General features: G+C 36.5%; 1 protein-coding gene across 1 annotated transcript in view; it reads right to left on the bottom strand.

The window, feature by feature from the left end:
• Window positions 1–20,129, bottom strand: part of AKAP6 (A-kinase anchoring protein 6) — a 234,603-nt gene that overhangs the window by 38,411 nt on the left and 176,063 nt on the right. The window contains exons 9-10 of the mRNA XM_075503120.1: window positions 14,190–14,336; window positions 10,508–10,732 (exon numbers count right to left, since the gene is read on the bottom strand). Of these exons, the coding sequence (XP_075359235.1) occupies window positions 10,508–10,732; window positions 14,190–14,336 (372 nt within the window). The remainder of the gene's footprint in view (window positions 1–10,507; window positions 10,733–14,189; window positions 14,337–20,129) is intronic.

Raw genomic sequence — 20,129 nt, 5'->3', positions numbered from 1 at the left:
GACATATAAAACAATATGAAGATTAAGTTACTATAAAAGAAACTATAATAGCTTACAGATTGCTTGTATCATTACTAAAGCGCTGGTATCTATTACAGTGTCTCCCTGGAATAAAGAATGCACTTTTGGCAATAATCTGTTAAAAAAGTGCCCATTATTGTTAAGATGCTCCTATCTTAGCTCTAAACTAGTGTGCAATTACAGGAAGGTAACTTTTAAAAATAAAAGAAAAACAATGTTGGATGTAAATGCATCTTCCCTACTGAAATACAACGTAGCTTTTCCAAGCCTTATTTTTCTTGTGTTTCATACACGGGATCCATTAGATTCATTTTCACACTGAAATGTTTTAGAGCTCTTTACTACACACTGCAAAGTTGGGGTTAACCTGGTTCCAGGGGATAAGCCAAGTCATTCAGACAGAGAAGCCAGATGTGATGGCAGGAGGATCCATTTTTCTAGTCTGGCACTGTTTGTGTTTATAAATGCCTTCAGTTCGTGCCCTCTTTTCACTCAATTTGAGAAGTTCTCTTTCCAGAGAAACAGATTCAACAGAGGAATATTGAAAGAAGTGGCACAGTTTGCTAGGGTTTCTTTTTTGCCCCCCCAAAATGCTAAAATAAAAGTAGGGAAAGCATCAGACAGGTAGGATAAATATCAGTGCTATGTTTTGCTTTTGGAATGAATCCTGAACCACACTACCCAAAAATTCATTTGCCTGTAGCGGACATTACAAACTTAAAATTTTTGCTAGATCACCACACTGGGCAGACTTTCAAATGAATGTGTGTGGAAATTCAAGAGATTAAATGACTTAAGGTACAGGTGGGAACTTTACAAAATCAAGTGAGGCATAAGTTAGGCTCAACTTTACTTCCAGTTGTTGGAATTCACTTAGAATTACAGCTTAAAAGAAATCAAGATGTTTCTCAACACACATCACACATTAGATGCCAACAAACCCCCTTCAACTGCCTAAAAACTGTTAGGTATGAGAATTTCAGCCACCTTTAACGAACAGTTAAAACTGTTAAAACTTTATATCCTGCTTCAGAGCTGTATAAGAGGCTTTAAAGGAAAAACTGCCTTGCGTGGATGTACATCAATACGTGTAACCTTCAGGCTGAGGTTCAGATGTTAATATTGTACTTACTCCCCTTCTTAATCTAGTTCCCCCACACATGGTTGACATGTATTTTTGCTGTCCCTGTGCAATCGGCCTGGTGTATTCCAAAATGTAGTGAGAATTTACCCTATTCTGAATTACAGGAAAAAAACATCCTGCAGTGCCTTGGTATTACCTTTTTATGGGAAAGCAGCAAACATAAAATAAATTAGACTAATCTTTTGGAGACTTCAGGACAGGCAGGGTGATAGGAAAGGGAAAATAAACACATCTAATGAGTAAGGAAAAAAAAGATTTCCTTTGGCTTTTTTCTTGTGTCAGTGAAGCAAATTTAGCCTGGATTCAAAAATGTACAGCTTGAGCTGCTCCGGGGTAAACAGAGGAAAATATATTATGGTGCTTTCATGTGTATCTGTATATGCACAAGGACATCAAGCAGGCTTTTCTAGAAATGGTGCTCCTCATCTTATTTCAAAAAAGCAACGCATCCTCAGAATGGGTATATCATTAAAACATAAAAACATTATTTTCATTCTTTTGCCATATCTTAATCATAAACATACACGCAGACACACATTTTTTTTGTTTTAGCTCAAGACAAAACTAAAAGTCCCCAAGAAGAGAAGTTACTTGCAGCAGAATCAACCAGAGCCAGGCAGCACTACGATGAGGTAGGTTCACTCATATCTGAAGTAGGCTAGCCTACCTCAGTATCTTACTTGTATAAATAAGTTTTAGGCAAGTGTTTGCATAAATATGTTAAATTTTAAATTAACATTAACTTGCCTCTTGTACAAGTTAGGCAGACATGACTTTGACATGCACAGTTTAGCCCCAGGGCTATGAGAAGGCTAGAATTAGAGGTGAGGACAGAAACAAGTGATGTGGTCAAGATGAACTGTGAACGGCAGTCAAAAAGCTAAGGGTTGTCAAAAGCCAAATGTCTGGATGAGGTGACTGTTTGTGGATGGTCTTAGAGGCTCAGTGTTACTCATATTATTGCACCTTCGACTGCCATTCTTCCATTGCCTGGACAACAGGGTTGGGGTAAGAGGACTAGTTAGGATGAAAGCAAAGAGGGGACGAAACAGGCTTCCTTTTCTTCACTAAAGCTTAGACTAGAGAACATAATGAGGTTCCTCTTATTGTGCCCAAAACATGAAAATAAGTGTCACTGTGATAAAGGGAAAGGTGGTGCTCTGCAAATGACATTGCATCATCAGCCGTTGGCGAAATGCACAGAAAATCCATCAGATTAGAGGCCAGGCTTTCAGTTTTATTCTGAGGTGAGGAAATGCAGCACTTTCCTAACAGACCAGTAAGGGAATCATCCTGCAAAGGACAGGAATCCACATACATCTTTTTTTTTTCCATTGACTTTATGCAGCGAGCATAATCTAAGCCACTCTGCTGTCGGTAGTAATATGTTGCCAGTCTGCAAATCCCATTCCTGACTGACATCTCATACTTGTGATACATAATATACCTGATAAGGATTGCAATAACACTTCAGAATGTATACTGAAGGCCTGTTCTTTTTAGACTCATATTCTTACTCATACTGAATTAGACTTTACCCTGCAAATAATTCTACTAAAATCACTGGGTTTCCTGGCAGTATGAAATTATTTTTAGTGTGAGTAAAGGTACTAATACAGTCTATAATACTATTCCCTACTGGGACTATGATCTATTAACTTACATGCAAAGATGAAACTTGGGAAACCTGTCCAGTACTGAAACCAAAATTAGGCAACGGTCTACTAGGTCAATGATCCACCAATTAAAGAAAAACCTCATTAGTAGGATTTAATGGCTCCAGAGAACACTATTCAATCAATAATCCACTAATATCGGAGAGATTTGCACCTGAAAATGCAATGCTATGGCTCCAAAGGGGCAGTTATAGACAATCAAATAAATCGTATAATCACATGCAGTAGTACAAAGTGGACATTAATGGAGACAGTACAGTGAATTTTTGTTAACTCTCTTATATTTCCAGTCCACACTGTACTTGTTTTTCTATATGTTATCACTAACAAAGGAAATAAAGCTTAGAGGCCAACCAAAGTACCAACCCTCACTGTAAATTAGTGCAAGTCAATCTTGGCTTATTTTTAGGGGAAATACTTCTTTCTCTTTCTTTTGTCATCTTTCGCTTTCTTCTCATTTTCCTTTTCCTTTTCCAGGTTGATAGTAACAGAAGAGAAAGATTCTGGTTTTGCAGCAAATAGATCTTCAAGGCAACAGCAGGACGATAAGCCGTCACATTTTCAAGGAGTCATTTGGGTGGGTCAAAAGAAGAAAATCAATTATACCTTCAATGATAATGACAATAATAAGTGATGGAACTGGGAACGTTCTCTCAAAAGAAGCCAAGTCAGCTATTTTTGCTTCTACACATCTGACTCTATAAGAGGCCATGACTGAGAGGGGAAATATAGCCCAAAGTCTGCAGATGTCATTGATGTGAAAAGTGAAAGGAACTGTAAGCCGTTTGTCACTATGAAATTGCAAGTTTTACTTTGTAATGGCCAGTTTGGGACAGCTTTCTCTGTAAGCCAGGGTGTCTTCTGTGTTAGTCAGCTTAGGTCAGACTTATAAGCCTACTCATGACACTAGAATTAAATGCAGAGCATCCCAGTACAGTAAGAAAGACAGGGACAAGAGCCCCATTGCCTCCTTCTCACCAGCTCCAGTTATCAAGAAGGCACTGGTTCAAATAAGCACGCTACTGCACATTCAGGAGGGCTGAGAAAGAAATTCAGGCTCAACTTTTCTGGAAAAGAAATAAGCCTGTAGTTAGTGTGGGAGAACCTCACAGATATTAGCAGTAAATCTTTCTGAATTGGGATTGCAGTTGCCTCAACATCTTCAAGTCCCTGATGATTCCTTGAGTGGGATTCATCTGAGCTAATGGAGAACTTGACGCCTGAGCTAGTCATTTAGAAGCAAGCATTCTGAGGTACAGTACATCTTCTCTGTAGCCAGATGCCTAAAACAGGGCAGATTAATTGCATCCCAAAAGTGCTTTTTTCCCCCCCAACTACTATAAAAGAAGCTCAGACAAGGTCTCTGCACTGTAGGTATCTAAAGCTAGCCTGTTTTAACGTGCCTCTACCACATGGCTATGCTGTCTGCAGGGTAATCATCTTGGTATACCAGAAATAAGGGGACAGTATATAAAATAGATCTAGGAAGGAAGCAAAATATTAATTAGTAGCCTGAAAATAGCCACTAGGCTATTCTCTCCTCCACCAAAGGATTCAGTGTATTGCTGTATCTGATCTCTGCTGAACTCAGGGTTCTTCCTGTTCCTACAGTAACCTCCACCCCACACCCCAATCTTAGTTCAGAAGCACATTGCCACTGCTGAATTAGAACTGCGTGCAGATACTTTATGTAGAACCCTGCAGCATGCCAGATCTAACCATCCCTGGTGGCTAGCTCTTCTGTGTCCGCTTCTTTCCCCCAGCAAAAGGGAGCACTTGTGGGGCAAAATGGTTTTAGACAAACAGTTAGTGTTTAGGATTAATTTTGAGATTTTGATTCATTAAAGACTAACTAACAACGTAAAAAACCTCAGAGAATTCACAGCTCAAGCTTCACAGTCCAAATGGGATGATGGAATGAAAGCCGTTATCTCAGATGGGATATTTAGTCCTAAATGGGAACTGTAAATTGTATTAGTGTTGCCTTAAATAGGGAGAGCTTATTGAAACACAAACTGAACTTTCTTTCAGTACGTAATAAGTATATTAAATCAAAATTTGAGATACATTTGAGTATATTAAGTATTTGAGTACTCTGTGTGTGTGTATGTGTGTGTGTATATATATTATTAAGCATTGATATTTGAGTATATTAAAGTCAAATTAGAGCTATAAACCCACATATTGTATTAGGGCCAAAATACCACATTTTTTGGTAAAAAGATGGCACAAAATATGTAGAGCTGCTTTACTATAAAGAGGTGGCTTCTCATTTAAGTGGTCTACAGAAGTGCTGCTTTGGGATGGTGGGTCATGTAAATTCAGTCTGAGTTTGCTTCAAACCATTGTAAATGGCATCAGGCTACATTTGACTTTGGAATCCTACCTGTTTTTCATAAGATTTAATACTGTATGCCTTCCTGTTTGTTAAAATTTAATCCAAACAAAATTTGGGTAAACCTTTCTTCATTTGTGGAAAGATTTAGGGCTCTGAAGTAATATGTTTTTTGAGAAATTTATTAAAATTATTACAACTTTTTTTTAATCATCTTAGAGGTATAAAAAGGATTAAATCCTGCTTGATTTCTTTTGGACTTTCTATTGGAAACTGTTTTGCATACTTTTGTTACATGCACATTGAGTTTCTGTAATTCTTTGATTGCAGCTCTGCCAGGAACATCGTTCCAAAAGCTGTAAAGGATCCAAAATGCAGTAGCGAAAGCAATTCCTGGCACCTGTAGGAACAGCCAGCACTTTTCTCCAATCTCTGAGTCTCCAAACCTTTACTCAAAGTTAATACTTTTCTTTGATTTCAGTTTGGCCATAATCTTATATGCTCCCAAACTCACTTGTGTTTTATTTGATAGAATTATATTTAACTGAATTGTTTGTAAGATGTGCAGTGCTGACTCTCACACAAACTTTTCAGTTAAAATGAAAAGCATCATAAGAAGTACTGATTAACTGATTGATTATTAATTACCAATGCAACCTATATTGCTTAATCAGAAAGTTCCGTTGCTTTATGCATTGGTGAAATAAGAGATGATGCTGAGAAATAATTTTTTTTTTAAAGGGCATTGCATCATCTGGTATGCTCAGTCACAAATTTAGTGGAAGATGAAAACATACACTTCTGAGCAAGTCTAGTCATTAGAAATAGTTACAAGCATCAGATAATTTACACTGTTTACAAGGCAAACAGAAATGGCTACAAATACCACTAGCTATGGAATTCAATAGACCATTGACTTTCAGAAATATTAAATGAGAAAACATTTTCAGCATTTTTTGGTACAAATAAGCAGTCTGATTTCTTTAATGAACACATTGACTAAAGTCAATGAGAACCACAAGCTTTCAGTACTGCTGAAAATCAGGTTTCTTTTTTTTAAAGGCCCAAATACAGATTGGGAGACAGGTATGACAATATATATAGCATGTTTCTTATTGCTTCAAATAAAACCAGATCAGAAAACTACATGAAATGCAACATTATTGTTGCCAAAGAACACCGTTTAGCAGAAAACGTCTGCTAAAATCCTGTTCTGAACAGGGAAATCCTGTTCCCAAACTGGGTTTGGAGGGGAAGGACACCAGGATCCTTTATAAATCTTGCTACCGAAAGCAACAGAAGCTTTCCCAGTTCTAGGTGATTGAGAAGGGATTCTGAGATGGACAGGTACTCGCAACTCTAAGCTTGTTCTTGAGTAGCTGGTCTGTGAGCCAAAGCCGCAACAGTTACCTTTTTGATGCTGATGGGTCATTTCTCTATATTGAACACTTAAAGTCATAAGTTTTATTGCAAGTGACAGAAATATATGACTAATTATTTAGGCTCCCTTGCTGTCTTTTGGAGGGCATTTTGCAGAGAAAACAGCATGCTTTTTCAAGTCCCAGACACATAAAAGCAAATGTGGCAGAACACTTCTACTTACAAGCCAACAAGCACACAAATTTCTGGCTAGACCTTACTCAAATGAAATTCACTAAAACTTTCATGAAAGAATGTGAATTCTTTTTATTACTGCTCCTCCTTCTTTCCTGCTCCAAATCTCTCCTGACCCACAAAATTGCCATACATCTTTAGGTTAGGAAATAAGTTGTGCCAATTATTAGTCTCATGACATTAGGTCTTTCAGCTGCTAGAATTATGTGTTTACCTGAGAATCTTGTATTTCATTTAAAAAGTATGTTTCTGGTTCTGGTCCTCATCATTTCAGTGAAAAGCTAGAAAACATGAACTCAAGGGACCCAAAAGGCAGAACAGAAATAAAAAGGATGAATAAATAAAATAAATGCATGTTCATAGTTATGAAGATCTCATGAATCTGAAGTCAATCTCTTGATTTTCTCAGTCCAGATTCATGGCTTTTTCATGTTGCAACAGAAGAAAACAAACCAGGAGTAAGACGCCCACGCTTCCCCCTTTACAGCTGGGCAACTTGTGCTCACTCTTTCCCCCTTCTCGACAGCAGCCCAGGTTAGGCTACACTTGGAAACTCACTTAATGATGTTGTGGAATGGCCAGCAAGGGTCACTATAGATTGAGGCAAAGTTCGTGCCTCTCCTTCGTAACTAAATATGAAAATGTTTGAGGCAGCCACGAGCACTGAAAGCTGGTGGAATGAGTAACAAGATGGCTCTGCATGTTGTGTTGCACAGAGATGACTGGCTTGACCAAAGTATACCACATAGTTTCCACAAAACCAAGAAATACAGGGCCTTACATAAGCTGGTTAATGACCTTAACTAATAATATTCTAGTAATTCTAATACCTAAATATGCTAATAATAATCAGCCAAACATACTCAGCAGTATTTGAACTTTGAATATAAACAAGAAACGGTGGTAAATGCAAGGAAGCAGTCTCTTTTCATCACATATGAAAATGGAATATACTGAGAAGTAACCTAGAGGAAGGAAGGAAGGAAGGAAGGAAGGAAGGAAGGAAGGACGGACGGACTGCCTTGTGGTTAACGCCAAAGATTAGGATCACTGTAGCTGGGTTCTACCCTAACACAGCCATTGACTTTCTGTGGAAACCTGGAAAAGTGACTTAATCTCCATGCATTTTACTTCCCTCACTTCTAAAAAGAGGATAATAATACCTACCTTAAAGGTTTAGTGGGGCTTAGTTCATTAATGTTTGTACAGCATGTACAGCTCCTTAACTGGATAGTACTATAGAAATGCTAAGTATTATTATTGCAGAGCAATATCCCAAAAGAAAAGTAATGCAGTAGTACATTCTTTAATAAAAAGAACAATGAAATTAATATGGCATGATTTTTTATAAAGGAAAACAAAGAAGTCAAAATAATTTCCTACTAGTGAATTTAACAATCCCTCCTCCCACCACATTGTTCTCATCTCAGGTCCCAACTGCATGTGAACTATACATTCAATTCATCCTCCAATTGCAAGATGAAAGGAAAACACCTGAAAAATTAAATAACTGTTTTTCCTAAGGCATGAGTGTAATTTAAAACATAACATTATGGAATGAAAATCAACGGCATTGTTGAGTTTATTTTATTAAAAATGTTTCTCTGTGTACAGTGGCTATGGGTATAGTCGGGATGGTGCAGCACAATAAATTTCCATTAAGAAACAATGATTCACTTACCACAGTGAAAGCAGTAATAAGGTTAAACTCTTAAGTTAAGTGGAAAGTAAGTCAAACTAAACCCCAGCAGGTTTCCTACTAGTGGCATAGCTAATGTTTTTGAAAATGTTCTAAATGTTCTTTCTCAAATATATGTATTATACGTTGCAGTATTGTTAATTATATCCATTTTCTCTTTTATACACTTCCCCAGGAGATCAGTGAAGAATGGAAAACTTACTTATAGTGGATTTCAGATTTAATGAGACAAAGATGGTTTAATATATATGACAAAGTGATGTGCTCTCACCATATTTGATAGGTAATTATTTTTTATACTCTAATGGCTACCATTTTGAAAATAATTAATGTATTATTTATGTAATTAATAGATAATCAACCGAGTAATGAAATACTCTGGTTACATCATGGTGGGTGGTACTATCTTGTTTAACATCTCTAGAGCTCTTGGCATGACATCATGTTGTATATATATTAAAAGATTTCATCTGAGAGATTTATGCACATTTCAGATACATAAGTAACATTGCTATGGTATTTCTGTTCATACATATATATATAAAAAAGTCTTAGCCATATATATATAAATGTATATTTAAACCCAAGTTTGTCTGAAACTAGATTTTTAAATCCACAGTTATGCACTTAATAAATGCTATAATTTTCCATGTAAATAAAAATCATCCAGCATTTCCTATGGAAAAACATGGTTCTATTGCTGTGAAGTTCTGCAGGTCTATCAACAGTCCTTCATAATCACTAGCTTTGAAGTTTGCTGATTGAACAAACAGAATCAGCATGATTTTTTTCCCCATTAGCAGAAGACGCAAATCATAAAAACCAAAAATAGATGTCATAAGAAAACTTAAAATTGCATTCAAATGGACATGCTCAGGAACCTGAAAAAACCCTTACCTACTTTATCTACATTGACACAACCTTCTCACTAATCCTCATGATTGTAAAAGGAAGAGTTAAGGAATGACTAATTGGGAAGACAGTCATTTTTCTGCTGTGGTTTTCCTGAACGCTTGTATAAAAAAGTATGTTTAGAAGTGTTTGCAACATGCCCTTTGAGGTATTTAATAAATTGTCCATCACTTTAAGAGTGCTGTTGCCCTAGATACCCTGATGTACTAGTGGAAGAGAGAAACCTCTTTACCTCTAAAGCTCAACAATTACTCGTGATTCCTTTCTTATTCTTTGGTCAAAGATCACTTGCAGAGTAAAGTGACCCATAATGATGATTCAGGTGAGGGTTTATTTAGAAGTGATAGCTATGAACAGAAGAAAATTGCATGGTTCTGCCAGGTTTGTTTGCTAACTTAATAGCCCTCTTTCCTAAATGGTCCCACTACTTCTGGGGAATGGAACAAAACCTACAACCTCCATTAAGTCCGTTGCAAAGCTGAATGCTGGCCCTCAGTTGAAGGAGCTTATCCATCTGAATATAGCATTGTGACTACAATTCTTTTCCCTCCTTTCCATAAACCTTCAGGCTTAGGCTTAAGATGAGGCCTAGATTAATGCAAATCTCAGTGTATATGTCTTTTCCCACATATCTATTGACCACAAACTTGAATGTTTTCTCACGTATGCTAAATTTATATCTCTGTAAATGTGACCTCAAAGAGGCTATTCTTGATTCATATGAGCAGAGAAATAGGCTATTAAACTGATGGTCACACAACACATTAATTAATTAACCTGATGTAGGGAGTGAAATTCAGAGTGAAGCTTTTCGTGACAACGCTCAGCTTTACAGTGAAGTAGAATGAAAGAATACTATTGCTTTTCCAATTGCGGTGTGATTAGCCTTCTAAAACTCTCTTTTGCAAAAAGTCTAAGGAATAAACATTATTGTAAAGATTCAATAAAATCAACATGAATGAACACATAGTACATAAATGAAGGTAACGATAGGAATATATGTTTACATATGTACATGCATTGCATTATGTTATGTATAAGATAAATATTTTATCCTACCATAAAGAGGAGTCTCTCTATGAAAACTATGATTGTTTTTTTATTACCTTAAAATATTGCAGTTGTTTCTCAGCATTCATTGTTCCTTCATTTTCTTGTCTCAGACAGGAATTGAAGATGAAAAGCTCTGTATCTCTCAGCCACCCTTTCAGCTCTTTGATCCTGACCTCCAGCTGCCTTACCAGGCTGCCGCTTTCAGGCGAGAGCAGGTCACGTGGACCTAACCCACTGTGCCCTACCATTGTGTCTTGGATCTTCTCTCCTAGGGTTTTCTAATGCATCAGATAAAGAAAACATAGATTAGTCTTATGTACCAAAACATATACAGGTTAATGTGCAACAAGAAGCATCTGTTAGATGACTAGAGATGTGGGGGTTTTTAATAATTACTACTCATATCAATCAATTTCATTCTTTGTTTCCTTGTTTCAATCAATTTCATTTTTTGTATCTTGTTTCTCACTTATGCTGTTCTCTCTGGGTCACTGACTTTGCTGGAAGCATGATAAATCAATGTTTATTAAGAGCAACTACGGAGAGAGGAGACAAAATGGTACATAACTTTTTAAAGTAGTTATTCTAGAGAATTTGTCCGTGGCTTTAGATGCTTATGACCATGAGAGTTACTGGTTTCTAGGCAGCAACAGAAAATATGACAAGCACTGAGCTCACCAAACTCTTCTCCAAGGTACCGTCTAAGTTTTTGGGGAGACACTGAAATACTGAAATATTTTTTGAGGTATGAACTGTCAGGTCGCAGTTTCCAAACTTGTAGCCCTGAGGTTGTACACAGGAGCAGTTAGGTCCCAAAACAACTGGTTTGCTTTTAAAAGTGGGCAAACTCATTCAGACGCCAATAAGCTAGAAATTGCAAAGCCTCAATGTTCCTGAACATCAGGCCAATTATTTAGGCAACTAAATTCGGATTTCAGTTCTCCATGTTAAGCATCCACTTTAAAAATAATGGACCAGAATAAACATCCACCTCTGATTGCTAATGAAACTAATTTACTACAGCTTTTCAAAGTCGTATTTCTAATAAAAGAACCACTGAATAACATTTTGATAGTGGACGCTGTGAGCATAATGAATATTCTGAAGTGGCCAGGGATAGAAAGTTACCTTCCTTTTCAGGATTTTGAAAGGCAATCCTTTAACATCACAAGGGAGATACGCTGTTGCCTGCTTCTTCTATGTCAAGCGGTATTTTATCTGACCTATAAGAGGCTGTCAGGCTGACACTTATTATAAGCACCAGATCTGTGCTACTGATTGTAGAATATTGAATATACACTGACAATCACATCCAATAACCTTTTAAACTGATAATTAGCAGTGGCTAATTGTTGTAACATGAAGATACAGTTTTAGGTGACCCAGTGTGGTTGGCTGGTGAAAATACATGCTGTAGAAAGTTACCGGAATATAATTTATAAGAATGAAGTTAGCTTCCAAAAATAAGCCTTAAAACACAAATAAAATTAGAGCAACAGCCATTAATCTACTATGTGGCATTCTGTAAATAACGTCTTTAGGAGATCATAACTGAAAAACATGCTTTCTTGGCAACACCTTTCTATTTTCATGGTGCAAATATTGATAATTTGAAGACCCTCAGTGGAATCCAGCGCTAGCTATTGTTTTTATGCTGTAACAAAAGTAGCAGCAGGAGGTGAAATCAATGCCCTTGGAGGGTAGGGTCACAAAAAAGAATTTATTGCCACTTTTTTGTTCTGGAACAGTTTGCAATCATAAATTCTTCATAAACAGAATACTTCAGAGAATGGTCCGTCTTCATAAATATACGACAGAGGACATCAATTTCATTTAATTCACAATTTGTGTCAGCACAGCAGATGCCAATGCCTGCCTTGATAGGGTTGTTTAATATGCAATTGAGACAGAGTAATATTCAGCACAGGGGACAAAATTTCACAGATTAAACTGTACGCACCACTGACATTTCATTCTAATGTATTTCCATTCCACACTGTTCACCTTAGATGAAAGTAATATTAAAAACCATATCCCTCTATTTTACCATTGTTAGAAGTTAAAATCCTTGTCTTTAATTTTTTTCATGCCAATTAAAACGTAATCATGCCAATTAAAACAGTATGCCTAGTGCCGTTAGTTTCTGCAGAGGTTTTTATTAAATTAAACAAAACTCTATCAAACTCTGCTTATTATTCATGAAATTGCATTTAGCGGGAAAACGGTAATAGTTATATTTTATTTTTCTGTAAATGTTGAAATTAATGGCAAAAGTTAATCCAGAGGTACATTTTGATTTTAACATACTGAGAAGTGGAGGGCTCCCATTCTTTTTAAGACAGAGTTTTTCTAGATTTTTAGAATTATGGTCAGTTACTTATCTCATAGTTTTATATCCTACCAGCTCTAATCAGTGCCACTGAATTAACCTGATTAAAGACATTGAAAGTCATAAAGGTAAGGCTTACAACTGAAATTATTTTAAAAATACAAGTTGTCATGATCAGATGTAAAAGAACAGGTTAATAAGTCCCATTTTTCTCAGTAAATTTATTAATGTTCAAGTAGTTTTAAAATGCTTGTGGTGATGCTGCAGATTAAAACTAAAAAGTAATAAGCTCAGTAGTCATAAGGCAACTTTCAACATTTTCTGACAATTTGCACATCTAGAGAATCAAGCGATTAGAAACAACTGTGCTGAGCTAAAAAAGCCCCACCCTCTGTAAAATGGCTATTGCATTACCGAATAAGCTAAAGTGACACAAGTCAGTATTTAAAATGCTGTTGGCAGGTTGCATGTACAGCTTACTCGTACTATATTAGAAATGTTTTTTAAACTAAGATAATAGCATGCAAAATTATGCAATGTAACTGTATTGCTAATATCACACATCTATAATTAATCATTTAAAGTAATTTATAAATTTATCTTACCCTTGATTTGAAGTGAAGGCAATTAAGGAGAGAAGTGGATGGAAAAATATATAGTTTGACCTCTCTCTCTCTCAGCTGTTTTACAACAATAGGACAATAGTGTCTCCTGCACGGTGCCATCACTGGTCTCTGGGTAACAGAATCTCTATATTGCTTTTTTTGCCAGATTCTTGTATCTCACTCTTTGGCTGAGACCCAGCCCATCATAGCGTGAAATGAATTACATGAAACTTTTTTGGCTTTTGTCAAAAGTGAGCTGAATACAGCAGCATGAAACATACCCTGGCTGTATTCTTAGCTTCAGGTATTCAGATTTGTACTGAACCTGCATATTTGTTTTTGAGCCACCAGTGTGACCTGAAATATGCAGTGACAACCCCACTTTTCATCTTAAGAGTACAGTAAATAGTTAAACAGTAGATGTCTCTAACATGTACCTTCAGAATAAATTCTATTAACATTCACTCAAGCATGACAGTCAGTGTATATCAGATATACTGCATTATAGTTGACTTGGTGCATACCCGTAATACATGGCATATTTTACTTACATTTTTTATGTATTAAAGAACTAAAATTATTAAAGTCAGACAGGAGACAAGCATGGAATAAAAAAAAAAATCAACAGAAGAGGAAAATACTATGGAGTTTTTATAATAGCATGAGTAGCTTGTTTGAAATGTACGTGGTGAATTGAAAGAGAGAGATATTTGTGCCTCAAATTAGAAATCAGACAGACAGCGTACTTCAACACACAAAAATGTACACATAACCCACAAACAGTAATAAAAATGCAAATACCCCAAGCAGTTCCCATTTTTCATTAATTGAATCCACTTTTTCAAGGAGATCATTTGGTAGTAAAACACCACTTTTCTTCAGAGCTTTAACCTTACTAAGCAGTTCCATCTTTTTCGGGTGTCTGATTGACATTTCTACATTGTATCTCTAAAAGGAAAAGAAATAGATAATATTAGCTACTGTAAAGAGTTTTCTCTATAAAAAAATAAACTTTAATTCTATATGCCCAGTTATGATCATGCTCACTATGCCATTTTTCAATTATTTTTTTTTAAGCACACAACCTTCTCATGACATATCAAGAGATTTTGGTGCCCAGCACGTAGCCTTCCGGGTGACGCATCTATGCAGGCAGTTAGCAGTTGATTACATACAGTAATATTCACTCACAATATTCACTTGTACAGTAACATTCACTATCACTCTCTCATCTGAAGCTTGATCTGCCTTTGTCTCATTCAAGTCAGTGGTATCTTATTTTTCAAATACGTTACTTCAGCAAGTAACACTGAGGCTCTCCATTGAAAAAAAAACCAACAAGGAAATAATTTCATAATTATGTTTCCTGTACAGTTTTTTTCTTCTCTCTGTCATTGTGGATTCTGTCTCATATCCGGGCCTGAAATGGGATTACACAGGAAAACGTGAGAGTTTCACCTTAGAAAAACAATTAGACATAACTCCTTTGCAACGCAGTACCAGTAACTTGATTTTTATTGCATCAACCAACAGGAGCAGTGAAATAGCACACAAACGAGAACAGCCACAATGCTCATACAGTCCAATCGTTTCTTCGAGCTGAAACTACCTTTTATTTCCTGCTCTGTTATTTATTGTTAAAAAAAAAAGGACAGAGAAATCAGGACTAAAAGCAGAAGCTTCTTTCAAAATTACTTTAATATGACTTTCTAAATATTTTAGCTGTATATTACTTACATACTCTATAAAAATGTATTCTAATGTACAGACACATTGGCAAATAAATCTCTTTAAAACCTGTATTCTCTGAAAACCTGAATTAAGTATTAAATGTAACAGTTACTGTAGTGATTAATTATGTTTTAGTAGCTGGTACAGTAAATCAAAAAATAAAATGAACACACAGGCATCCACTCCTATACATACCCTATGTATAGTTAATTCCCTCTCCTTCTTATGTATAAAACACTCATAGAAACAGAACTTCTGACACAGCCAAAAATGCACCTTTTACTGAAAAAGGAGAGTTCAGCACATATTCTTACAAAGGTGTTTACAAGACATACATAAATTATGCATAGCTATTAGCAAATTACATCCTAAACATTAAGCTTGCTTGGCTTTATATTCAGCCAAGAAAACTGCTATAGCGGCTCATACTGAAAATGTTAATAACTGGGCTAAGTATAAAAAATTAAACTAGAATAAGGAATGTTTAAAACATGGGTGCCTTTGCCAGATCCAAGAACATGCTCTGTAGGAAAACAAAGCAAAAATACAATTGGAGACAGCTTAAAGAAAATAATAAAGGTGTGAAATCACTGTTTCAGCTAACAGGTCCTCAGCATTTCCATGCATATGTTTGCATATTGTTAGTTTCATATTTTAATCTCTCATTTACACAACACATGCACATCATTTGTATTATGTAAACTTCAGCAAATATTAGTCATTTGTGGATCATAGAGCAAATGTTTTAAATGAGGTGATTTAAACCATTTCTCATTATTAATGAACACTGATCAGGTGCCTGTGTATCCAAAACGACATGAATATGCATAGTAAAAACCAAGGAATTGTTTATCAAGAACTTGCCTTTTGATACTTGGTGTACTGCGGCTCAGGTTTTAGAAAGGTACAAGAGGAGCTTTGAAGCAGGTTTGGCACTGGGGAACTGGATCCGCCACGGGGCGACACCATTTTATTGGACTAAAATGTTCAACAAGTCTGCTTCTTGGTCCTGCATTACTGCCTTTTCAGCTAGAACGGTTACTGGAGGAGATTACAATCTTCTTTATGTAATCTGATTTCTATTTAAAGATGATATAGCCGAAAAGGATTTGCATAATTATTTCCATAAGTACATGTAATATCAAGGGGAATCCAGAGTCCAATTTGCTAGGCACTGAAATCCAGTTCGCGCTACTCCCTTTCTTTTGTCAAGTGAATGAATAGACTGAGGGAGTCCTCTAGCTGCGTGACACTGGTGCGGGCACACCTACTTCATACTCGTCACCTCTCCCAGGCGGGCAGTTGCTGCCGCCTGGACTGGGGCTGGACGTGTTCCTGGGCAGCGCGGGACCGAGGAAGAAATAAACTGCATTGCATGTTTCGTAACTGCAACGCTCTCGTTAGCATAGAAACAGAAGACGCTCCGTTTAATTTCGGACCAGATGAAATAATTCAGGGCAGCGTAATCCAAATAGTGTGACAGATGTTACAAAAGGTTATTACATTAAAAAATAAATAAGCTAGATTTTATGTACGCGCTCTGTCTTTGTCACCGTGTAACCTGCTGTATAAACAAGCATGATGAAAGTGCTGATTGATAGAAAATGCATTATACTATAACTGCGAAAGATGAAAGAATTCAGTTCATTATTAGATGTATTGGTATGTGGCTGAGAGTCAGTACTGTTTCACTCCTAGATATTTAACATGCAGGGTGTATTTTAAGTTAAGGGGAGAGCTTAATGTACGGGAGGTACAGTTTGAGAACTGATAGCACGAGATGCTATTGCTAATGCTATTTTTTAATCCATTAAACACCTACACTCTAAGCAGTTGCATGGAAAAATTAGCTACCAGCTCTATCAGCGCTGCACAACCCTAGTCTGGTAGGACTACTTAATCCTGTGGTGAGAAGATAATTTAATCTTCAGATTCATTCTTTCCTCAGCTTTAAGTGAGCAAAGGCTGCTCCATTGTGACAGTCTGTGGATGCTATGATATAGATTACTGTTTAATAGACAAAAATGAGATTAAGAAAGTTAAAGTCACAGGTTTCTCGCAACAGCCGCAATAAGAAATAAATGAGTAATATTTAGTTTCCCACAACACCTGTCATATTAAAAGGCTGGGAAAAAAACCCCAAACAACAACATACTGGAAAAACTGCAAAATATTTACAGCATGATTAGCTGTGTGCATGCATGGCTGGGTTTGTGTTCCTCAAGCCACTCAAAAGAAATCCAAAACATTGTTATGTAAGTTAAAGAATTTTGGCTTTTTATTCCTTCTCACTCAATACAATCAATATTTCTCAAAGGGCAAATAGTGGAGTTTTAAAAAAGGCAGTAGCATTTATCCGTGAATAAGTTTGGCAAAAATATTTAAAACACGAGAAGTTGAATTTCAAAACAAAGCAAGTTAAAACCTTACTTCCCCTGAAAAAATATTCTAAGAAATCCAGGCAGGCTTGATTGAGACACATTTTTTTGACACTTTATACTAAACTGTGCCTTTTTTTTTTCTTTTTTTTTTTTTTCCTTTTTTTTTCTTTAAAAAATTATATAAAACATTTTTTGTGTGAAAAATCACACCCGAAAATTCTGCCCAAATGGAGACTGGAACAATGCCTTGTAACAGTGTTAATTGTCACCATGGAAACCAGAAGAATAAGCCATTTTGAAACTGGTATAGAAGGCACACATTGAGCAACTCAAGCATTTTTCAGCCTCCCTCAGTGTTAAGGAACAAGATGCCTAGTCACTGAGAGGTCAGAGAAAGAAATCATCATGAAAGGTTCGTAGATGTGCACTGTCTGGTAAACAATAAAAAAATCTGTACACAGTTAACAACTCGGTAAGACTGCGCACTGCATCTTTCAGAAGGAGAAACACCACAAAAAGATGATCAGGACTGGGGTGCGGATTCCACCCCTCGAGCAAAACTTTAGGGCAATATTATGCGAACCTTGCCCCTAAAGCTCCCTGGGAATTCTGTTGTTGTAATAAAACTTCAGAAGAGGAAAGAAAAAAAAAAAGCCTGCATGATGGAATTCAAAATAATGCTCTAAAAGCACACAGAGAGATTAAGACATCCATTGTAAGACTTTTGTATGGTGCTTCTGTTGGTTATAGTGAAAAGAGACTAGACATACTGAACACACAGTGGAGCTATGGCTACGAAGTACAGAAGAATTAAGCCAGTGAACTTTCTCCATTATTGGAATAAGGGTGTGCTATTTGTAGATGTTCTGCATGCCATCATTCACGTACTAACAAAGTATCTTCAGTCAAATGGCACTGTATGATATACAGCAGAGATCAGAACCGAGCGACCTGCGATTCTAGTTTTACCTGGATCAGATCTTTACATTTTAAAAACTTGCCTTTCGGGGTGTTCTGACTGCTGCAGACACAACTACATACACATGCATGCTCAGCGTCTGTATGTGCATGCATAGTCAGCGTTGGCACACGTTTGCAAAATATACTGCATGCATGAAATTGCGTAAAGAATACTCTGCAAGCAAATTCACCAAATATGTAATATAAAGAGATATAAACACATAGCAATATTTGTCCATCATCTCTTCACACACACTCTCACTTTGCTTTCTGGATAATGTTTGCACTCTTCATGCTAGGCTTCATGGTGGCCCCTTAGGAAGCCCATGCCTAATGCCATTCAGTGATGAACAAAGACTCTTTTTATTCCGAAGTGCAGGGTCCAAAGCTCAGCTGTATACAAGCAAAGTGAAGGAATCTGCTAGAGGCCAGCCTACCCTTCACAATAGCTCTTCATGCTTCTACCTTTTTGGTACTATCAGTGTGAAACATTTTAGAAACTGTCCAGAAGCTTGGTTATATTTCTTACGCTGCCAATAGCACTAGAACCTCTGGACAACATTCAAGATCTGGGCTGAGCGATCTGTCTAGATAAATAGCGGTTGCTGTTTCTTGCAAACTTCATGTATTTCACTATTAGCAATTTATCGCAAATAATTGCACAGGGAAATTATAAAGACTCCTACAATTGTCCTTGTAAATTAATAATAGGCTTTCTTGATTGGGATAAATTTGCTGCTGAGCCTTTGGAAAAATTAAAAAGTGCAATGTCATTTAAAATTGCCAGAACTCACACAGCAAATTACATCTGAGGTTAAGAATCAGTTTTTCCTCTTCTAGTTTATTCCATTTGCATGATCTGGAAATCATATTACATTGGCTATGTATTGTTAATTGGACATAGATTGCATTATCTTTAATATAAATCAAACTACAAATATTAAAATGAATTGCAAATTCTCTAATAGAAGATCATAAAACAATCTTTTTTAAGTATCTCCCATTAATAATTTAATTCCAATTATATCACTCAGAAAACTCAAGAAGGAGAGCGCTAACTTATTTCCATTTGCTTTTTTCCCCTACAAATAAGCACAAGAGTACAGTATGTATTTGTGTGAGAGTGCATGTGCGTATGGGTGCATGCCTGTAAAACAAAACAGATCGTAGCACTTTTGTCTGAAACCCCTGCAGACACCTTGCTTTTTTCTTTCAGAAAGTAGCAAATGCAGATTACACTGCTGCTACGCATTCCTTTCTGTGGCAGCTAGAGAAATAAACACATTGAAAGAAATATTAAGTAACTTCATGAACTAGATTTTGCCTACATTAAAAAATTATGCAGTCGGTACCCATTGTTCTGCCTTTTTTTTAAGGAAGGTGATCCCAACCCTTTAGATTTTACTATAAATGTAATATCTTTTTGAAGACTTTGTATGCCCTTTAATGAATTTATATTAAATATTTAATACTGTTTAGGGCATATCCACTACTACCAAAAACAGTTATATTCCCAGCAGTCCCACTGTTTCAGGCAGAGGGCTTGATTGATCCTCCTAGCCTGAATTGAGTAGAATGAAAAGAAGCAGTTGGAAAATAGCTGCAATCATTTAATGCAGATGACCTCTGACAGGCTCACAGCTCTTCTATCTGAACAGAAATTTGCATG

Source organism: Mycteria americana, chromosome 5 (genome assembly GCF_035582795.1).
Source record: "Mycteria americana isolate JAX WOST 10 ecotype Jacksonville Zoo and Gardens chromosome 5, USCA_MyAme_1.0, whole genome shotgun sequence".
Lineage (NCBI taxonomy): Eukaryota > Metazoa > Chordata > Aves > Ciconiiformes > Ciconiidae > Mycteria > Mycteria americana.
Note: the sequence above shows the minus strand (reverse complement) of the source record. Positions and strands in the feature narration are given on the sequence as shown.